The following is a 21,904-nucleotide window of genomic DNA, read 5'->3' as shown; positions in this document are numbered from 1 at the left end:
CTCTTAGATGATAAGTTCTGTGGAAGAGTATCATGTCTATTTTGTAATATGTCTAGAAACACTTCTGCTGTCTGCCTTCTTCTTGAATATGGGGTATTTTAACTTAGGGTTTATTTTTAGCCTATAAGATAATGTTCAGGAAAGTGAGGTTTAAATTTTTCCTTTTGACAGGGGATCATTGAACTAACTAGGAGAACTGCCAGTATTCTTGGAATTTTTCTTAAAAGAGCCTCACAAGTTCAGAAAGGTTAAAGATCTATCAGGTCTTCCTACAGTTCCTTAAAAATGATTTTAGAAAAATTTACCAAACGTGATGAAGAGGTTTAGGAAAATCTCGCCGTCTGCTATTGTTTAGGTTAGAACTTACAGGGAAAAAGGAGGAGAAGACCTGGGCTCTATAGGGACATAGGCCAGAAAAGGATGCTGTGCATATCTCTGAGATGATCGTAAAGGAAATGTGACCTTCAACATTCATAGGAATTTCAGCCCCAAGAATACAGGGGCAGGGAGAAGGAGTCTCGATCCATTTTGCTCTTTTACTGTCTGTAACCATGTGTATCTGTAACATCATTCATGATCTCCTTTTAATGGTAATTGTCTAAGATTATACTCTGTATGACTTTGTTTTCTAGGCTTCGGGAGCAAGTTCTGCTTGAACCTAGCCGACGGTTATGGAACCCATTGACATTCCAAAACAATATATACACATAACTATGTATTTGTGTGTGTGGGTGTGTGTATATATGTATATGTATGTGTGTATATATATGTATATGTATATACACACACACACATAATCAGCCAAAATCAGAGAAAAGGAACAGGGATTTAATACCTTTTTTATGCTTATTTTTGTCAAACATGTACTCCTTTCATACGGGTGGCTTTTACAAGGCAACTTCCGTCATTTAATGTTTTCAATTGTAATTGTCTTAATGGAAATGTTAGATTCATATCTGATTAACATTTTTAATAACTTAGAGGAGATTTTAACTTTAGTCACTTAAATTAGATAAAATTATTGTACCAAATTCTTGTCTAAAGTTTATTCAGGGGTAATTTCCCTGATGTGTGTATAAAATAAAGATCTTATTTTACTGAGGCATGAGTCCTAGTGCCTAGGACTCATGTGCTTTCAGATAAATAAGCAATTTCTGCAATCAGTTTTCCCCAATCAAAGAAGCCATGTCATTTTACTTTTAGAAACATAACAGGTGGACCCATTATGGGAATTTTCATAATAGCTCATACATTTGTCAGCCAACATTAAAAAGTAACCAACTCCTCAGGTATTTGTAGTTTACCCTAATGCTTCTATAAAAGAAAGTAGGAAAAAAGAAAAGGGTAGATAATCTTTCTTATGCAAACTCTTTTCTTACATTTTGTCTTTTTTTTTTTTTTTTTCCACATTTTAGTAACATCTTCCACACATTTGTGTGCCTGATTTGAAAGGAAGCTGGGGCACCCAGCAAGTTTAGCCTTTAATTTTCTATGTATTGATTTGTAGATTAACGAATGCTGGGAGGAATAAAAAAGGGATAGAAACCCGGAACATAAAGCATTGAAAATTCCAGTGCTTGGGCTTCTGCTTCAGAGGAAACAGTGGCTTAGGGTTAAACGGCCATTTTATTCAAATGCTTGCTATAAAATCTGAAAAAACACTGGCAGGTGCTCCTCTTCTTGGCAATCCATTGCGTATCCAGAGTTCTACAATGTTTAACTAAAGAATTGGTTAATATTTTGATCCTCAAGTGTGAATGTTCTTTATGTTTGGGAGTGGGCTTGGGGTTTTGGGGTTTTTTTTTTTTAATTCCTGAAGCTTACCAGATATGAATGGCTAATATTCCATTGTTTTGCTTATTGTAATGGTGAATGCTTTAAGAAAAAAAAAAGTGTAATTTGCTAAGAATAATTCATGATCTGTTTATGCGATAACTCCTTTTTGTTACAATTTTTTTAAAAAAGGCTATTTTTGTTAATGTAAAGTAAATATTTCAGAGCAAATTTTTTAAACTTATTGCACTAAATACAGGCTCTGTACAAAAAAACAAAAAAAAAAACAACAAAAAAAAAAAGCCTCAGCATTTTATCATTCCATGGAAGGAGAATCTTTTGAAAGAAAGCATTGCCTCCTATCAGAATTAGACAGCGAAGTAGACTGGTATTATGGAAATGCATACAATTAATGTCACTAGGGCTTAATAAACAGCTGTTTGCTAATGTGCTTCCTTTCAAAGGGTTGGACCTTTAAATTGCTGCAAAAGGTAAATTGTATTTTTTTTTAAGTATCCGTGTTCTTTATCTAGCTAGGCTAAAATTTGCTAAATGCCTTGGTTTCTTTTCAAAGCTCATGTAATATTTCTGATTTTTCAGAATATTTGCAATAAGAATCTGGATTTTAAAAAAACAACTTATACACACAATTAAGAGTTCATGACTTAGCAAGATCTGGGTAACCAACATTATGAGCGTAGCTATTTTGAAAAAGTAATTCTCCAGAAGTTAACATTTAACATCTAGTGTCGCCAAACAGTGTCACTGTACTCTTTTATATCATTTGAAATGGAATAAATATAATTATGTAACTAACAACTGTCCAAATAGGTGAGAGAGCAAATCATGTAAGAAAATTCAGAATACCGTCTGTTCCATAGCCACACAGATTTTGGACATTCAGAAATATTGGGAAATAAATTTAGAGTTGGCAAAAGTCTGGAAGATGGGTATCAAAACAGAAGACATTTCGGGAGCTAGCTATTTTCAGAGGTCTTCCTCCAAAGTGACCTGACAGAAGTCTTGAACTTGGAAACTAGGTTCTACTCACTTGGACATCCCTGCATCATGGACTTTTGCTGCCCCTGTTTCATGTGCTCGCAATCTCAGCTATTTGGAAGCCACCAGGAATGCTTTCTAATTATCATTTGCAACTAGAACTGTAATCAGAAAGAAATTTTGTATTTTTGTATAACTTGATTGTGTGCCATTTTATATAACAGGTCCTGTTTTACAAATAAATTTTGTTATTACTAACATTGTGTTTAGAAATTATGATCTATGTGTAACCATGTCCTTTGAGTTCCAAATTAAATTCTAGGCTGTTTTCCCTAAGTAAATTTGTGTGCCATATAAATATATGCAAATGTGCATATATATTACACAGGCACACATAGAGAGATATTTGATATATCTCTCACTCTCACATGTGCTTCACTCCTTGATTAATTTGATAAAGCCTCCTAGAGGCTTTTCAGCAATATTCAAATGTTTTGCAGTTATGTTCTGATATTTCTGCTGCCTCCTTCATTCATTGCAAATCATTCTTCAGCTAGCTGTGGGCTGCCTTATTGCTATTTCCTCACTGCCTCCATCTTCTGCCCAAGTGAGAAGAATAGATGAAGATCAAAAATTATCTGTCAAATGTGGATACCTGAAAAATTTTATAAACCATTGATTCTATGTTGTGGTTCATGTCCTTTTCTGTGATGGTTCTACAAAACTGTCTATAGGAGTCCTATTTCTAGAGCTGTAGTTAGGATCCCCTATTGTAAATGGTAGTACTGTCCAGAGTGTCACAGTGGTTTCTGCCATCAGATAGTTAATACTCTGGCATATAGTTTAGACCTTCTAGATTCCTTCCTCAAAAACAAACTATGCTATAATATATATAATACGGAAGGTAAAAGGTTCAATTTCAGTGTAAGTCCAAGAGACCCATCTTCAATTGGAGGCTTTACCAGTGCAATAATAAAAAAAAAAAATAGTAATTTAGCAAGGACACTGAGATTGTATAATCTTTGCATGAATGAGCAGAATTCAAAGTAGATTGTTGATCTAAACCACTTAGTGCAATTGTTAATGTTTAAGATTAAAGTTTTTATCTTGTCATACAGGATAATTAAGTCCTACGTCACTGGAACTTAAGTAGCTTAACTGTGTGTTGGTCCTAAACTTTTTCCATAATGGTTAAGGAGGAGGGACTTACTGAGTCTATTTAAAAATTATGCTGAAAATATGTTTCTTCTTTACAGAAATGATCTCTTACTCTTTTCTTCTTCCCCCATTCCTCCAGTGAAAGACTTTAAGCCCCTGATTATAAGTTCTTCCAACACCATTGACCTTGGTATCTGCCAAGGGCTCTCTTGCCTTCCCAGGCAATTTCAGAATTTAACCCAGTAGGAAGCGATGAGGAGCTAACCCCTTTATCCTGTTCCTGAGCTCCTTTAACACAGAATAATACCTCTCTTTCCCTCTTACTAAAACAACCACAGGAATTGCGTGCACCAAATATTTGCAAGGCCATATAGTACCCCTGAGCCTTCAAACATTTCCACCATGCAGACTCACTCACTACTTACTAAAGGCTACTTCAAGAGGTTTCTTAACATGCAAAGTAGTATTGTGGGATTAGTTCCAAAACCAGAGCTGTCAGTTACAGTGACTTGAACAATTTATTTTATGTTGCTTTTGTTCAGAAACCTTTTCATTTGGAGTTTCTAATAGCCTTAACACAGCCTCTAAGAAGTTTCCTTCAAAAAATGTTCACTTCTCAATAAGTAAGTTTGCTATTGCTTTCTTATGGCTACTTTGAAAAGAAAAAAAAAATCTTCAGAGTCTAGAAGCTTATCAGTGCACCTGACATGGTTAATATTTGTATTCTTTTTATATATTTCATCTGACAGATAGAAATGCTTACTGAGAGTTAAGATGTGGTCTGTGAATATATATTGGAGAATTGTGGGTTCATAAGTAAATGCATAAAGCAGAGATTTGTGTATGCTATATTCATAGCACAGAATCCTTTTGCTTTAAATGTATATTCATATAGCTCTATACTAAGAAATGCATGTTAGCCCTTTGGAAAAGTAGGCATTGTTCATAAACAGTGACTGTTTTGGGAATTAAGTCATCTTTGTTGAGTGGCACGCCTAAACTTTGAAAAAGCAGAAACCTTGGGTGTATCAAGAGGAAGTTTAAAGCTAGAAATCTTTAAAAACAAAACAGAAACTAATCATTTTATATACTAATAAATTTAAAATAGCACACTTTTCCCATTCAGATTTCACAAATTTTAGCCAAATTATTATATTCCACATTTTAATTCAAGAAGACAATTTTAACCCAAGATTTAAATCTTTGAAAATATCTTTCTTATAAAAAACTTCAATGTGAAGTTTTTAACATTGTGAATTTCTGTATAAAGCCATTCTTTTCTATAAAAATACTATAGAGCCCTTTCTTCCTCCCCCTCTTGATTTTTATATGTATAAAAATAGACAAATGATGATTCAGTTTCAATTTTATGTGAACAATTGCCACTTTTGTAAATTACATGGACAGAATTTAAGTTTGGTATTTTCTAAGGGAATTCACTAGAAAATTTGCTTAAAAGATATGAAATTGTTAGGAACCCAACTATTAGGCTATTCTTCAATTTTGATGCTTTACAACCTAAATTATTTTCTCCAGACCAGAGAACTCAGAATAATGAAGCTTTTAGTCATGTTCTAATCAAGAGCCAGTCGAACACATAAATATTAATTTATAAATGTTCAGAATTTTTCCACTTATATTTGCTAAGACCTGAATTCAATATTTAATATTCAAAAGCAGGTACATTTAAGGGGCCATTTGTCCCTTCCAACTTATGAAAGCTGTGGATTGTCTTTCTCTTAAATGCACATAGCACATCTGTTTTAAATATTTTAAATGCTCATGAAGCGGCTAGGTATCCACTAAAGATCCTTTTAAGATGATACTTTTCATCTCTGGTCTGGAATCTTTTTATAACTTAAGATTTTGTATAATTTAATACCAGATTTGGATAGAGAAACTACCCTGATCTGAATGAATAACAAGATGGTCAACACTGAATTTTCACAAATAGTAAGATGTCTTGCCTTAGACGTGTGAGGGTCTGTGTGTTCTGGGGGTCTTTTTGCAAGATACCAAATTTTCAATGAACAACAATAGAAAAAAAAATCCAGGAAGTAATTAATAGAAAATCTTCGTAATTATCCATCTACTTAAACACTTGCTTATTTTTATTGTAGCTCATATATGACATTATGTGATATAGTATCATCAGTATATCACTATCTTAAAATATATCTTTAAGTATCACCCAGAATAGTTGAAGATGATGAAAAATTAGCAAACTCAAGTGTATGGAGTACATACTTGCCAAAAATTATGAATGGAAAATTGGAGTAGATGCTGGGAGTAGAAATTTAAAATGTGTTTCCCCAACTTCTTCCACCCCAACTTAAATCAAGGAGATGTTTACTGGTTTTTGAGTGTCTTCTCCTCTTTAGAGCAGCCTTGAACCACTGTACCAGTGGGGCTGGGCCTCCACTCCCCATGTCCACTCATCTTCCTTCTCCAGGGAAGCTTGTGGAATTCTCCACATCCACAACTTACCACTAGGAGAGTGTGCTGCCGCTACAAGGCAGCTCTTCCGGAAGGGCCCTTGAATGAAGAAGGCAGGAAGCCTTAAGGGAGTTTGAAGTTCTGTTGAGATCTGATTCCAATGGATCATGGTTTACATATTAGACATCAGACCACTCCCTACATTCTTAGGCGGAAGAAAGCAGAGGAAATTTCCTAACTGGCTGGTTAAAGAAAAAGGAGAAAATTCAGCTTCCTGTCCCCTACACCTCTAAAAAAGATGTAATGAACCTTCAACAACAGCAAATGGAGAGATACCACTGGTACAAGTTTCTGTATGAGACAGAAAAGGGCCAATGTCCAGCCTAAATTTGATAGGTCCTTTTGTCATAGACAAGTATGACTTTTAAAGAGAGTATTCTGACCTTTATGTATGAGCCTTATCCCCATCCTGCTAGTTGGAGATGTAGTTTGATTCAGTTGTTGCTCAAGAACTGTGTGTTAAATCACTCCATGTGAGTTAAGATCAACATTGAAAAGACTTGGAATAAATGGGCAGATAGAAGGCATGCCACTAAAAAAAAAAAAAAATGTAAGGGACTTCTTTATTATGCTGATAATCAGGTCAGGACTTTTTCATAAATTGTGTTAGAATGTGACAATAATAGAATAGCTTTGGAGACTAGTGGTTTGAGACGGGGACTATTATGTAAATTTCCCCTACCTAGGTACCTGTATTCTATGCTCAGAACTTCTTTTTAACCCCTCTTGGTTTTACTAGTTTTGAGTTTTGGAGGTAAATCATGTAGGGAATGTTCCCTTTTTTTCTACTGGGTTGTCCTAGTAGTACTAGATTCTGTTGTGTTGATGTTTCCTAATTTCTTTCTTCCCTTACGAGAGTATTGGGAGTTCCATAACGAAAAGGAGTTTCAATTTTTACTGTCAGAATATTCATGACTACTTAATACTCTTCTAATAGATCTTGTACCTATTGAAGTAAATTCAAGTAGATTATTAGCTGATCTCATTACAGGAGGAAAAAACCTTCCTACTAACAAAGGTGAAAGCAAGTAGAAAAGTGTCCAGAGTATCTAACAGGATGGCAGAGGCTCTGGAAAAACAACCAAAGACAAAAGCCTTTCTTCTAAAGACCAAAGGCCCAACTTCCACATGCTGGTTTGGCATAGCCTTTCCAAACTTAAGTTTAGGACAGAACTCTTAGAATAAGGCAACCAAATTTTAAAGACCAGTCAATATAATGGGGACCTGCTACTGCTCTCTCAGGCACTGTGTTTTCCACATCCAGTGTCAAACCTGGCCCGTTATATGGGGTAATATAAACAGAAAATGGCACATCAAGCTCTCCTGATGTGTAATCCAGTATGAGAAGTACATTGTGGTGCCACATATTCCTGATGCCCTTTTGTTCATTTGCCCCCCCATCTGCATCCTATTTCAGAATGTCATAAATCTTCATGTCGTGTCCTGTCTTTGTCCATTACAAACTGGAGGACTACAGCTAAGCCTTCCATAAAGTCCACAGTGTGGAATCATTTACTTTAGGATTATGTGGGTTTTTTTTTTCCTTGTTACAGTGTCACTACAGTGGGGAAACATTGCATGTGGGGAAACAACCATGTAGGTGCTTGAACATGCCCCCCACACAGTCATAGCCCTGGTGTTTGTGACTGTCTTCGTCGACACAGTGCAACTCTACAGATGGAGCATTATGCTCTCAGAGGACTTAAAAATATGTATATTAAGCAATTAACTTTCTGGAGTTATCAAATCTTGCTGGGAAATTAACTTCTAAGAGCTCTGAATTGGATGACATTCCATCTGGCTTCAGAGTACGATGAGCTTATATGAAATGGAGCTTTGAAATGTTTTTCTTGTGCAGAAATATGAACTAGAAAAAAAAGTGCTGATTTAATGCTAAGTTTTCTCTGTGTACTGACTCAGTTGCCAGAATTATAATGAAAACTGTATTTTAGTCTAACAAATGTATAGAATTTTTTATGTAATAAATAAAATTTTATAGGAAAGAATGTCACTGTCTACTGTGTTGTAACACCTCCCCATGCCCATAGTGGTAACTGATAGGAAGTGATCATGGTTTCAAATTAGGTCCGTGTACTGCAAGGATATCCAAGAATTTCCCAGCTATTCTTTTCTAGCATCTTCCAGGATCCATGGGCTATGGAATATAGATGTACTAAAACCAATTTGTGAAGTGCAGAGTTCATTCACTGCACAGCCAGGCTTCATAGCTGAGGTCTTGAGTGGCCATGAGAATGCTAAGGTTGCAACTGAATTCAGTTATCAGGCAGAGTAAAAGATGTCCCCATGGAAAACATTGTGCCTGGTGCAGTGCCCTAAACATGAACTGAAGCCTTGATTTATACTGAGTGGGTATATATACTGTGGGGTGCTGTCATTCAGGCATAGCTGTTTCCCATTATAGTCTAAAAAATGATAGTTTAAAAGTAGTTTTTAAGTGATATTACAGACTAAGGAAGGGATGTTCTTCCTAAGTAGAAGACCTGTTGAAATACCAATAAACCTCTTCTAATTTGTTGTGTAGTTTGGATTTTCCCTGAGAGGCTAATCTACAGAATGCCCTTCATTAGCTAATGTTATAATGATAGCCCTGGTGTTGATGCCATCCTGCCAAAGGAGCTGTTAGAGAACACTTGTGAGGAGTCCTCAGACACGGGAGGTGTTTGAGATACTGAATAGTACTAACCAATCTGGAGTGTTTTTCCTTTTGGGGACAGTTCTGATTCTGTTTGCATAATTTCTCTTATATAATCTTCAAGAGTCTGAAAATTCTCACATTTTCCTAAAAGCTATCCAGAAGTCATTTTCTCTCTGTATGGCTATGAAAAGTACACTCTGTAGTTAACCTCAGGCTTCCCAAAATAAAGACAAATTCAGAGGGTTCAGGAGATACAATGCAGGCACCTGCCGACAGGAAGGGACACATTTGGAGAAATGCATCATTAGACAATGACATTATTGTGCAAGTGTCACAGAGTGTATTTACAAAACTACAATGGCTTCAGCATCACTAGCTGATACAGACTCATTGGACCACTTTTGTGTATATGGTCCATTATAGATAGATAGGTAGATTGATTGATTGATTCAGTTGTAGGTGGACACAATTCCTTTTATTTTTATGTGATGCTGAGGATGGAACCCAGTGCCACACGTGTGCCAGGCAAGTGCTCTACCACTGAGCTACAGCCCCAGCCCCTATATGGTTTTTTATTGACTGAAATTTCATGAGGTGCTTGACTGTACTTGTGTACCCCAGCTCAATATATAAGTAGTGATTAAAATTCAAGCTACTTCAAATAGCTGTACAGCTCAAAGCTTTTATAGATGTTGAACAGTTCAGAAAGAAGCCAGTGTCCTATGAGGCTCTTTGGCTTCTATCTTAGATCAGGTTCTGTGAAACTAACTCATGGAATTGTACCATTTCACAGGGGTTTCTTGTTTGTTTTAGTTTTGGCAAATGGTAGTGAAACTTAAGAAATGCTTTGTGATTTAAATTTGGTATTATGCCTCATTTGTTATCCAAATTCGGGAAAAAAATAACTTAGGAGTTTCACCAAAGGTTAAATTTAGGATTCCAAAAAAAGTAGACCTAGCTATCAGACCATTTCAAAAAATTCAGTAGAAATCTAAAGCTCTCTAGGTGTTTACAAGCTCCCTGGCCAGGTCCTTCAGACTAGGGAGGCCACCTTAAGGAGGAATTTCCTTTAATGTAAGAAGGACGCTTTCAGTCAAGTTCACATTGCATCCTCTAACCTCTAATTCCCAGCTCTTTGTCAGTCCTGGCAAAGAGGAAATCAAGAAAGATGCATAGCTTAAAATGGTAAATAAGAGAAAGCATAAATAGAATTTCAATTGGAGGGACTGGGCAGACATTAGCAGTAACATAGGAAAAGTCAATGACTTGGAATCACATTCACAATATAGTCAGTAAAAGGGGGGGATAAAGCAATATTTATAGCATATTCTCATGTAAAATAAATGGTAGATGCTGTATTTATCAATTCTAAAGACCCTATGTTGAATGGGTTAAATGGAAATTTTGGTTAAGGAAAAGAATTATTTTAAGACATTCACCTAAGATTAAATTTAGGATTCCAGAAAAAGTAGACCTCACTGTAGACCATTTCATAGGCTTTTCAAAAAGTTCAATAAAAATCTTAAAGCTCTCTAGGTATTTATAAGTTCCCTGAATTTTCTAAATCTACAAGATATAATGTTCATTGACCAGTCTTTGACATAGTTGTATCAGTTCCCATTTTTATGACTTTTGACTCCTCTGAAGTTGCATTAATAATATCAATAATGTAACCACCCCAAAATGTAATAAGGTGAAATCAATTTTTAAGAAACGGATCAAGAATCTAGAGGTACTTATGAAGCCCACTGATTGTAGACTCCAGGATTTTTATATTTCTTCCCAGTGTTTATGTTTCTAATCCAAGAATAGTATTTTTAGCATTTTTAACTTTATTGAATCTTTCAAAAGCATTCAATTTTTCAAAGCATTAGTTTTCACAGAAACTTCTCTTTTCCTATTCATTGTTTTTATCAGTATACATAATATTTAAATAAACCTTTAGAGTAACCACCACACCTGGCATAACATGCTGGAATAAACACAGCTAACTCTTGCCAAGCACGACCCACTGATGCTGAGAACAGAGTACACAAGGCTTCAAATATAGGCTCCTCTCCAGGAACATTCGGCATGCTATAGACATCAACCAGTTCATTCTACAGAAGGTAGAAGAATGTCAGTTAATCTGGCACAATAAAGTTAGCTAAGGAAATCACTTTGTTTACATCAGAATGATAATTATGATTATCTATATTGTGAGATTATGGGTGACTTGAATTCGTTTTTTTTTTCTTATCTATGTTTAAAAATTTCTCTATTGTATTTGAATATGAAAAAATAAGTGATAGTTAAAGACAAATAGCCAGGTAAGATGACAGTAACTAAACTAGTATGATAATAGAGCAGTGGCAGAATAAAATAATAAGTCTCCACCCAACCCTATTATTGAATATTCAAATGAATAAAGAAGGGAAGAGTTTTTAATAAATGGTATTTAGGACAATTGGCTCTCAGCTTGGAAACAAATCTAAGTCAAACCAAAATGGATTAAGGATTTCTTTTTAATTAGACAAGAGAAAGAATGGGGATGATTTGATAAGTTTAGAAGGATTACAAAAAATAATAGAAATAATAGACTGTGGGAGTTGATGAGACCCACATATCACATTTTGTGGAAGATGTGGTGAGCAAGGCCCCTTTCAGATGCTTTTTCTAAGCATGTCCACCTCAGTAGTCACTTCATTCAATAAGCATTTCCTGAGGCTTCTCTGGTCAGGCAGAACTGTATTCCAGGAGCTCAGCAGTAAATACTCCCTGATCTTAAGTAACTCACAGCCTAATGAGGGAGACAGACAGCAGCAAGAGTTATGATGAGAAGTTGAAGGTGCTTTGGGAACACAAGGGAAGGTGTTCGGGTCATCAGAAGAAGCGATCTGAGGCTGAGTCTACAAAGAAGAGCAAGCATTAGCCCAATGATGAAAAGACAGTGGGGTGCCTCTGCACAGAGAGAACAGAACAGCATGGGCAATCAGCAGCAGGAGGAAATGCAGGCAGAGCAAAGAATATGTGGATGTGCAGCTAGAAGTAACACGAGAGAGGATACAGGAGTCTTGCAGGTGTGTGTACAGACCTGAACTGTGAGCTGTGGGAAGCCTCTGACTGGTCCTAAGCAGAGTCATCTAGTGGTATGGAGGCTAGAAACAGAAGAGGGAGAGTTGGGAAAGGAAGAGGTCTGAAAGGAAGATGGAGAAGAGGAGAGGTCCAGTGGGAAACCCAGCAGACCTGGTAACCAGATTTAGGGGGAAATTGAGAAATAAATCATGGAGGCCCACACTCAAACAGGGCACACCATCTCTTTGTTGAAAGAAGGGGGCTTATGCCAGATGGTCAGCTGCATCCAGGATTTGATTCTCTAATTCACTGAATATTGAAAAGGTTTACATTTTCTTTTCAATACCATCTTTTGCAAAATTTCTGTAATAATACAAAGGAGCCAGTGAGACAAGAGTTGGAGGTCCTCAAAATATTTCTCTGCACCAGCCAAAAAAAAAAAAAAAATTCCATTCCCTGTTGAATGAAATCTACCTAATTTATGGTTTTCAGTTGAAAATTCCTAACCTAACAGTGGCTTATGTATGTAGCTACAGCTTATGTAGCTGCAGACAAACGTGGTCTCAGTGGCTCCAGCTTTTCTCTTCTGCATTGTTACCTTAACCATCTGTTTGCTTCTATGCTAATAAGAAATAACATTCAATGTTTCAATATGTGTGTATATATACAGATGTAGATATATTTAAACATGTAAACTTTTTTCCAAAAGACAGATATACAAAAAAAATCTATTAAAATAAAAATATGGGGCCAGGGTTGTGGCTCCGTGGTAAAGCGCTTGCCTAGCATGCGTGAGGCCCTGGATTCGATCCCCAACACCACATAAAAAAATAAACTAAATAAAGGTATTGTGTCCATTTAAAACTAAAAAAAAAAAAAATTAAATATCTGAAAGCAAAGACATAGGAAGAAACAAGTATGCGAGTCTTCAGAACTCATATGGTCACAGTACATTGAGGCATTAAATTCTTTGAGCTTCTTAGCAACCTGAAAAGAAAGGAAAACACCAAGATTTGTAGAATTTTATTCACTGGTAGAAAAAGATATATGCATTCTTCAATCTATTGTGAAAGCAAAAATAGTCTGCATATGGCTTTTGAATGGGGGTTTGGAGGTGCTGAGCTGGTAATATTCCATCATGTAATTTTCTGATGCTTTAATTGAATTTCTTATCACATATCTTATCCAAATCTCACTCAGGACTTAAGTGTAAGTAAAAGAGAAAGTATTTCTTTGTTTATTCTAAAGTCATTTAATGAGCCCTGTATAACTGAGGATACAGGAATGAAAGACCCAGTCTCTGCCCTCCAAAAATGTATGGTCTGTTTAGGAAGGCAAAGGGATAAGCAGGTGATTGTAATATTTTGCCAGCTGCTGTAACTGAGTTAACTCAGGAGTGACAGGGAGACCCCCCACTCCAAAGTTGCAAGCAGTAAGGAAATAGGGATATAATAAGTAAATAAGTCTTTGAGGAAAAGAAGGTAGAGAGTGTTCCAAGCAAAGCAATAGCATATGTGAAGAAACGACACATCCGTGAGTCTGTACTGAGGAGTGGGTGTGGGATATACAATTGGAGAAGTCAAAAGAGATCAAATGTATCGGGTCTTATGGACCATACCAAGGGACTAAATGTTATGCTGAAGAAAAAGGAGACTCACTGAAGAATTATAAGCAAAAGAGTGCTTGATGATATTTGCAATTTAGGTCAACTTATGCAGGGATTCACTCTTAACCACGCAGTAAGGGGGTACAATGTGGAATGAGTTTATTCTGGTTCAGGAAAACCAGGCAGGAAAAGCTTTTTTATTATGCCAAATAAGTGAGGTTGAGGTCTTCAGCTAGGGCACCAGCAACAGAATGGAGAGAAAAGGATATTTGTAAGAGCTATTAGAAAGGTAGAACCATCAGATAATTGATTGGTATAAGGGGCCAAGTGAAAGATGGGAGTCAAGAATGAATCCCCAGGTCCTGGTTTGCTTGCAATACTGCATTCAAAGATCAGTTACTTTTTACCTAGAAAGAACCACGTAAAGATTGCCAGGCGTGGTGGTGCGTGCCTGTAATCCCATCGGCTCATGAAGCTGAGACAGGAGGATTGTGAGTTCAAAGTCAGCCTCAGCAATGGCAAGGTGCTAAGCAACTCAGTGAGGCCTGTTTCTAAATAAAATATAACACAGGGCTGAGGATGTGGCTCAGTGACTGAGTGCCCCTGAGTTCAATCCCCGGTACCACCCTCCCCCAAAAAAAAGAACCATGTAAAGTTGAAAAGCCCTGTTTACTTTAGTAAAGATAAAAGATGACATAGTGTAAAAGCACTGAACTAACAGTTGGCATATCTGGATTCATCTCGTTTCTCCAATCCAATTACAGGTTATTTGTCCTCTCTGTGCCAAAATTTCCTCATCTGAAAGATGAAATATGTTCAGTCCATGCAGTAGGATTGTTATTATAATTAAATGAAGTAATGCATAGGAATATACTTTGAAAGCTGTTAAATGCAACGGTGTTGTTACCTCCTTATTTCTGATGCCTAAAGGAACCAGCATAGTATAAGGAAGAAAGCAAGAGATTGGGATCATGAATATGGATTTGAATCTGTCTCTGCCACTTGCATAAGATGGGCAAACTGAGAAAGTCACAAAAATCTTTCTGAGGTTCAGTACCTTCCTTTATAAAATGGGAATAATAATGGCTTATGGATATTTTGTAGAGTCAAGTGATAATTTGTTCACCCACTCAATCATCACCTAATGGACATTGAGTATCTACTATGTGCTAGAAGCTGAGAACATAGGATTGAACACAACAAGGTGAAGTGTCTTTTTATATGTGAAAACTAATAGTGGGGTGATATGGCTAAAATGACAGATTAGGAAATTCAAAAACTTTCTCCTTCCACTAAAGTAAATGACTAAGCTGTCAAAAACCATTAAATCAATTTTTGTCAAACTCTGGAATCTAATAAAAAAAAAAACAAACTTACAACTTGGAGAATGCTAAATGAAAAAGAGAGAGAGAAAGAGAAAATATCAAGGCATTTTTAACTTGCCTGTATGGCATCCCCAGCTCAGAAGCAGCTGTGGGGACAGTGGCATGATACATGTTTCTGAGGTGACTTCCTGGTGCCAGAGTGACCAGCATGAACCTTGTTTTCAAAAAATATACATATATTTGTTTGTTTTGACCTGTGTGATGGCTTCCTGAAGGATCAGCTTGGAGATTTTTTTTTCCCCACCTTCTTTAGAACTTCTTAAGTATGAAGTAATTGTTCCAGTGATGTTTGTCAAAAATATTTAAAGGCAAATATTAGATGACGCAACCTGGCGTGAGGAATAACACATGCAGCAAGAAACAGATGAAAAAGCATGGGCAGAAAGAAGCTAAGGAAGGACTTATATGGAGGAGTGAGAACTTAGAAAAATTCCTCTGTTTACAAGGAAATTTAGAATGCCACACATCCAGGGCTAGATTGGAGGGTGGGCAGGGTGGACAAATGAGAAGACCATGAATATTCACCTCTGACTGGTATTTAGGAGGCAGAAGGAAGAGAAAGCTAAAGCAGAGTTGTAAGATGCCTTGCTAAGCATTAAGTGGTTTTTATACACAGGATGAATCTACAAAGACTGGAAGAAAAAATTTTTTGTTTGTTTTATTTTGGCTCTAAGTATTTAAGAAAATATTTCAGATCACTAGCTGAGAAGAGACTTTGGTGACCATGCAGACTTATCTTTAGGGAGAATACAATTTTTATCAAAAAATAGTTTATAAAACTCACTGAATAAATAAGCAAATACAACCCACAGCAAGCAGGGGAAAAAAAAAAAAGAACAAGTGAAAACCAAGAGCAGCACAATGTCTTACTGAATAGAGACTATCAACAAAGAGGTAGAAATTCTAAAAATGGAATCAAATAGAAGTTCTGGAGTTGAAAAGTAAGCTGAAATGAAAAAAAAATTACAATCAGAATTCAACAAGGGATTCGAGCAGAATAAAGAATCACTGAATATCCAGGCATGGTGGTGCCTACCTACTACTCCAAAGGCTAAGGAAGGAGGATTGGAAGATCAAGGACAGCCCAGGAAACTTAGTGAGACCCTGTCTCAAAGAAAGGGTTGGGGGTGTAGCTAAGTGGTAGAGCACTAAGGCTCTGGGTTCAATTGGAAGGAAGGAAAATAATCACTGAATTTAAAGATAAGTCAGCAGAGATGCTTCAATTGGAAGATTTAAAAAAGAAAAGAATGAAGAAAAACAAACAGAGTCTAGGAGACTTTTGCAACACCATCAAACACCCACATATATATAATGGGAGTCCCAGAGATAAAGGAGAGAGAGGAAGGAGCGGAAAGAATGTTTGAAGAAATAATGGCAGAACGCTTCTCAACTTTGATAAAAAAAAGAAAAAAAAAACATAAGTGTGCACAGACAAGAAGCTCAGCAAACTCCATCGTGGATAGATAAAGAGATCCACACCAAGACAGATTGGAATTAATGTATCAACAAAGACAAAAATACCAAATGCAGCAAGAGAGAAGCAACACATGGCATACAAGTGATTCTTAATAAAATTATATCCTAATCTTTTATCAGACACCATGGAATCCATAAGACAATGAGATGACAGAAAGTGCTGAAAGAAAAAAAGAAAAGTTAATCCACAATTCTTTCTTTTTTCCTATTTATTTTTTAGTTGTACATGAACCCAATATCTTTATTTTATTTATTTATTTTTATGTGGTGCTGAGGATCGAACCCAGGGCCTTACCCGTGCTAGGTGAGTGCTCTACCGCTGAGCCACAAAGTCAACCCCCAGTCCACAATTCTTTATCCAGAAAAGTATTCTTCAAAACGAATGGGAAATGAAGATATTTGCAAATAAACAAAAGCTGAGAGAGTTTGTTGCTAGCAGACCTGCCCTTGACTTCTAAAGAACACTCCTCAGACATAGGTGAAGGGACACTAAACAGTCACTCTAGCCATACAGAAAACTGGTAAGGTAACCACATAGGTAAACATAAAACTTAGTAATATATATATATATTTTTTATCTCTCATTTTTCTTTCTATATGATTTTAAAGGCAAATGCATAAAATAATAATTATTAAATCTGAGTTGGCATACAAAAAGGTGCTCAACAAGATGTGCTCAACAAGAAGGCCACGTTTCCCTTGAGCACTAAAACTCTGAAGCCCAACACTGAGTAGCTGGATAAGTTCAACATCTCTCAGCACTTCTGGAGCTGGAGAACTTGAGCAAGGATACCGGGACATTACAGCAATCAAGGAAATGAAGTTGTTCGTGTTGGGAAAGCTATCAATCTTCTTATAGATCCTCAACTGAAATCTTATCAGAAATTCTAAGTCCAGCTAGTCACTGAATTGGAGAAAAAAATCCAGTTGGAAGTATGTGGGCTTTATTGCTCAACTAAATCAATTTTTAAAAGTTGCGTTAAAAAAAAATCAGCCAAAGGATCCCAGGAGCTACACCAGAAACCTGTGCACAATGCGATCTTGGATGACTTGGTCTTTCCAAGTGAAACTGTAGGCAAGAGACTGCACAGGAAACTAGATGACAACTGGTTTGTTAGTGTTTATTTGGACAAAACACAGCAGAATAATGTGGAGCAAAAGAATGAAACTTTTTCCTGTCAATAACTAGCTCACAGGCAAAGATGTTAACTTGGAAAGCCCTAAGTTTTGATTGTTGACAAAAATGACTGAAGTATCAATCACAGTTTAAAGAAACGTACCATATATTAATTACAGCACAAGGGGGGAGCGTGGAGCTGCATAAGAACAGTTTTTATGTATTATTGAAGCTTAATTGGTGTCAAACTAGATTTGTTATTAAAGTATTAACTGTACCACCAAAGTAACATTAAGAAAATAACTGAAATGTACATTCAGAGAAGGAAAGGAGAACAAAAAAAAAAAAAAAAAAAAAACAATAACACTACAAAATAGATTAAACACAAGAAGGAAAGAATTGAGGAATAAAAAAAGATATGACATATAGAAAATAAAAAGCAAAATGGCAGAGCAAGTCCTTCCGTGTCAGTAATTACTTTAAATGTGAATGGATTAAACTCTCCAGTTAAGAGGCAGAATTGGCAGCATGTGTTTAAAGTCATAGTCCAAATATAGTGTCTCCAAGGGACTCTGTTTTTTCTATCCAAATGGGTTGAAAGGTTTAAAGGATGGAAAAGATATTTCATGAAAATAATAACCAAAAGGGATCTGAAGCGTCTATACAAATAACTGAAAAAACAGGCCTTAAGGTGAAAATTGTTACTGGAGAAGAAGGATGTTTTATGATGATAAAAGAGTGTCCCACTGGGGTTGAAGTTCAGTGGTTGAGCACTTGCCTCACATATGGGAGGCACTGGGTTCGATACTTATTACCACATATAAATAGATAGATAGATAGATAGATAGATGAAATAAAGATCTTATGTCCATCTACAACTAAAAAATATTTTTAAAAATTAAAAAAAAGAGCGCCCCGTCAATAATATATAGCAATTACAAACATAAGTGCACCTAATAAGGGAGCCCAAAATATGTGAAACAGAAACTCAGAATTAAAGAAAGATAGAAAAATCAACAATAATAGTTGGGACTTCACTGTGTCATATTCAAAACGTCTAGAACAACTAGACAAAAAGTCAAGAAAATAGAAAACTTGAACAGCACCATAACATAGCTGGATCTAACAGATATCTGTAGAATATTCCACCAACAACATTATTCCCAAGTGTACATGGAATAATCCCTAGTTGAACTATATATTAGTCCATGAAACAAGCTACAGTATATTTTAAAAGATTTAATCATCTAAAGTATATTCTAAATCAAAATGGAATGAAATTAGAGATCAATAACAAGGAAATATGGTAAATTTACAAATTTGTGGCAATTAAACAACACTTCTAAATAATCACTAGGTTGAAAAATAAATCAGGGAAATAAGAAAATACTTTTGGATACGTGAAAACATAAATACTACTTAAATTTATGAGATGCAGCTAAGTCAGTACATAAAGGAAAACTTATAACTGTAAATGCCAGCATTAAAAAAGAAGAGAGCCTCAAACCACTAACCTAAATTTCCACCTAAGAAACTAGGAAAAGAAAAACAAACTAAAAGCAAGCAAAAAGAATAAAATAAAGATGAGAATGGAAACAAATGAAGAAATAAATAAAGGAATCGAAAGTCAATTATTTGAAAAGATCAACAAAATTAATAAACCTTTACCTAGTCTATCCAAGAAACAAAAGAAGACTTCAATTATTTAATCAGAAATTAAAGTATTAACATTACTACTGTCTTTGTAGAAAAAAAAATTTTAAAGTTTATCAGAGAATTCTATGAACAATTGTACCATAAAAAATTAGATAATGTAGATGGAATAGACAAAGTCCTAGGACACACACATACTACAAAAACTGACTCAAGAAGAAACTGAAATTCTGAAAAGACTTAAATAGATTGATTTAGTACTCAAAAACTCCCCCCACAAAAAAAGCACCAGATGATCTAACTAATGAATTACTAAATGTTTAAAGAAGAATTAATACCATCGTTTTTCAAACTCTTCCCAAAAATGAAAGAGAAAAGAATACTTCCTAACTCATTCTATAAGACCAACATTGCCTTATACCAAAAACTAAATCGAGAAGAAAAGAAACTACAGAACAGTTTTGTTTCTATGGAGTAGCAATGAACAATCTGGAAAAGAAATGAAGAAAAATTCATTTATAATACTTTCAAAAGAATAAAATACTGAGAGATAAATTTAAACAAGTTGGTGCAAAACATTAACACAAAAACATGTAAAGCTCCATAATAAGTAAATGGGAAGATATCTATGTTTATGGATTGGAAAATAAATACTGTTAAGATGGTGGTGTTACCCACAGTGATCTATGGTGTCAATACAATTCTTTCAAAATCCCAATTTTTTTTTCAGAAGTGAAACGGTGTTTGAAAATTCATGTGGAACTTCAAAAGATTCCAAATAGCTAAAGAAATCTTCAAAAGGAAGAATATGGTTGGATCAAAGTGGATCAAAGATTTAGGCACTAGACCAGAGACCCTGTGCCAAATAGAAAAAGTAGGCCCAAATCTTCACCATGTCGGCTTAGGATCTGACTTCCTTCACAAAACTACTAAAGCGCAAGAAGTAAAATCAAGGATGAATAAATGGGACGGATTCAGACTAAAAAGCTTCTTCTCAGCAAAGGAAACAATCAATAACGTGAAGAGAGAGCCTACAGAATAGGAAAAAATTTACCATATGCACCTCAGATACAGCATTACTCTCAGGATATATTAAGAACACAAAAACTTAACACCAAAAAAAAAAAAAAAAGAAAAGAAACCCCAATCAATAAATGAGCTAAAGAACTGAACAGACACTTCACAGAAGAAATACAATCCATCAACAAATATATGAAAAAATGTTCAATACCTTTAGCAATTAGAGAAATGCAAATCAAAACTAAGATTTCATCTCACCCCAGTCAGAATGGCAATTATCAGGAATACAAGCAACAATAAATGTTGGTGAGGATGTGGGAGAAAAGGTACACTCGTACATTGCTGGTGGAAATGTAAACTGGTGCAACCATTATGGAGAGTGGTATGAAGATTCCTCAGAAAACTTAGAATGTAACCACCATTTGACCCAGCTATCCCACTTCTCAGTTTATACCCAAAGGATTTAAAATCAACACATTATAGTGATGCAGCCACATGAATGTTTATAGCAGCTCAATTCACAATATAAACTATGGAACCAACTAGGTATCCTTCAACAGACGAATGAATAATGAAATATAATTCAGCCTTAAAGAATGAAATTATGGCACTTGCTGATAAATGGTTGGAGTTGGAGATATCATGCTAAGAGAAATAAATGAATCCCAAAAAATAAAGGCCAAATATTCTCTCTGATAAGTGGATGCTATTTTAAATGGGGCGGGAGGCTAGGAAAGAATAGACTTACTTAGATTAGGTAGAGAGGAGTGAAGGGAGGAGAGGGGGTATGGGGTAGGAAAGTTAGTAAAATGAATCAGACATTATTACCCTATATACATGTATAACTATAGGACCAGTGGAATTCTACATCATGTATAACCAGAAAAATGAAAAATTATACTCCATTACATATGATGTATCAGAGGGAATTCTACTATCATGTATGACAAATAAAAACAAATTTTTTAAAATTTTAAAAAAGAAGAATATGGTTGGAGAACCAAGGCATCCTAATTTCAAAACCTACTACAAGGCTACAATAATCAATAGATCAATAGATACTGACATAAAGATAAACACTGAAATTGGTACAGGTACAATAGAATTAAAGTACAGAAATAAATCCATGTGTCTGATCAAGGATACTAAGACCATTCAGTGAGAAAAGAACTGTCTGAAATTTCAATAAACAATGCTTGCACAACCTGATATCTACAAGCAAAAAAAAAAAAAACAAGAAAAGAATATGGACCTCTACCTCACAAAATACACAAAAATTAATCTAAAATGGATCAAATGCCTAAATACAAAAACTAAAACTACAAAACTCTTAGGAGAACCATTGGGGTAAATCTTCATGACTTTGGATTTGACCATGGTCTCTTGGATATGACACCAAAAACACAAAAGAAAAATAGATGAATTAGACTTCATCAAAATTAAGAATCTTTTAGTTTAAAGATATAATTAGACATATGAAAAGGAAACCCATACAATGGGAGGAATATTTG

At 35.5% G+C, this 21,904-nt stretch overlaps 1 protein-coding gene across 3 annotated transcripts in view; it reads left to right on the top strand.

Annotated features, from left to right (window-relative positions):
* Window positions 1–21,904, top strand: part of Slc44a1 (solute carrier family 44 member 1) — a 185,292-nt gene that overhangs the window by 134,427 nt on the left and 28,961 nt on the right. For 2 of the 3 annotated variants that reach the window (XM_076845733.2, XM_076845731.2), the window contains one exon: window positions 633–8,432. The exons of the other annotated variant lie outside the window; for it this stretch is intronic. In XM_076845733.2, coding sequence (XP_076701848.1) covers window positions 633–656 — 24 coding nt within the window. In that variant the 3' untranslated portion in view covers window positions 657–8,432. Of the gene's footprint in view, window positions 1–632; window positions 8,433–21,904 lie in introns of those variants that run through there. 3 annotated transcript variants of the gene reach the window in all.

The sequence above is a fragment of the Callospermophilus lateralis genome, chromosome 2 (assembly GCF_048772815.1).
Source record: "Callospermophilus lateralis isolate mCalLat2 chromosome 2, mCalLat2.hap1, whole genome shotgun sequence".
NCBI lineage: Eukaryota > Metazoa > Chordata > Mammalia > Rodentia > Sciuridae > Callospermophilus > Callospermophilus lateralis.
The sequence above is the reverse complement of the archived record's forward strand: the minus strand, read 5'-3'. Positions and strand labels throughout refer to the sequence as shown.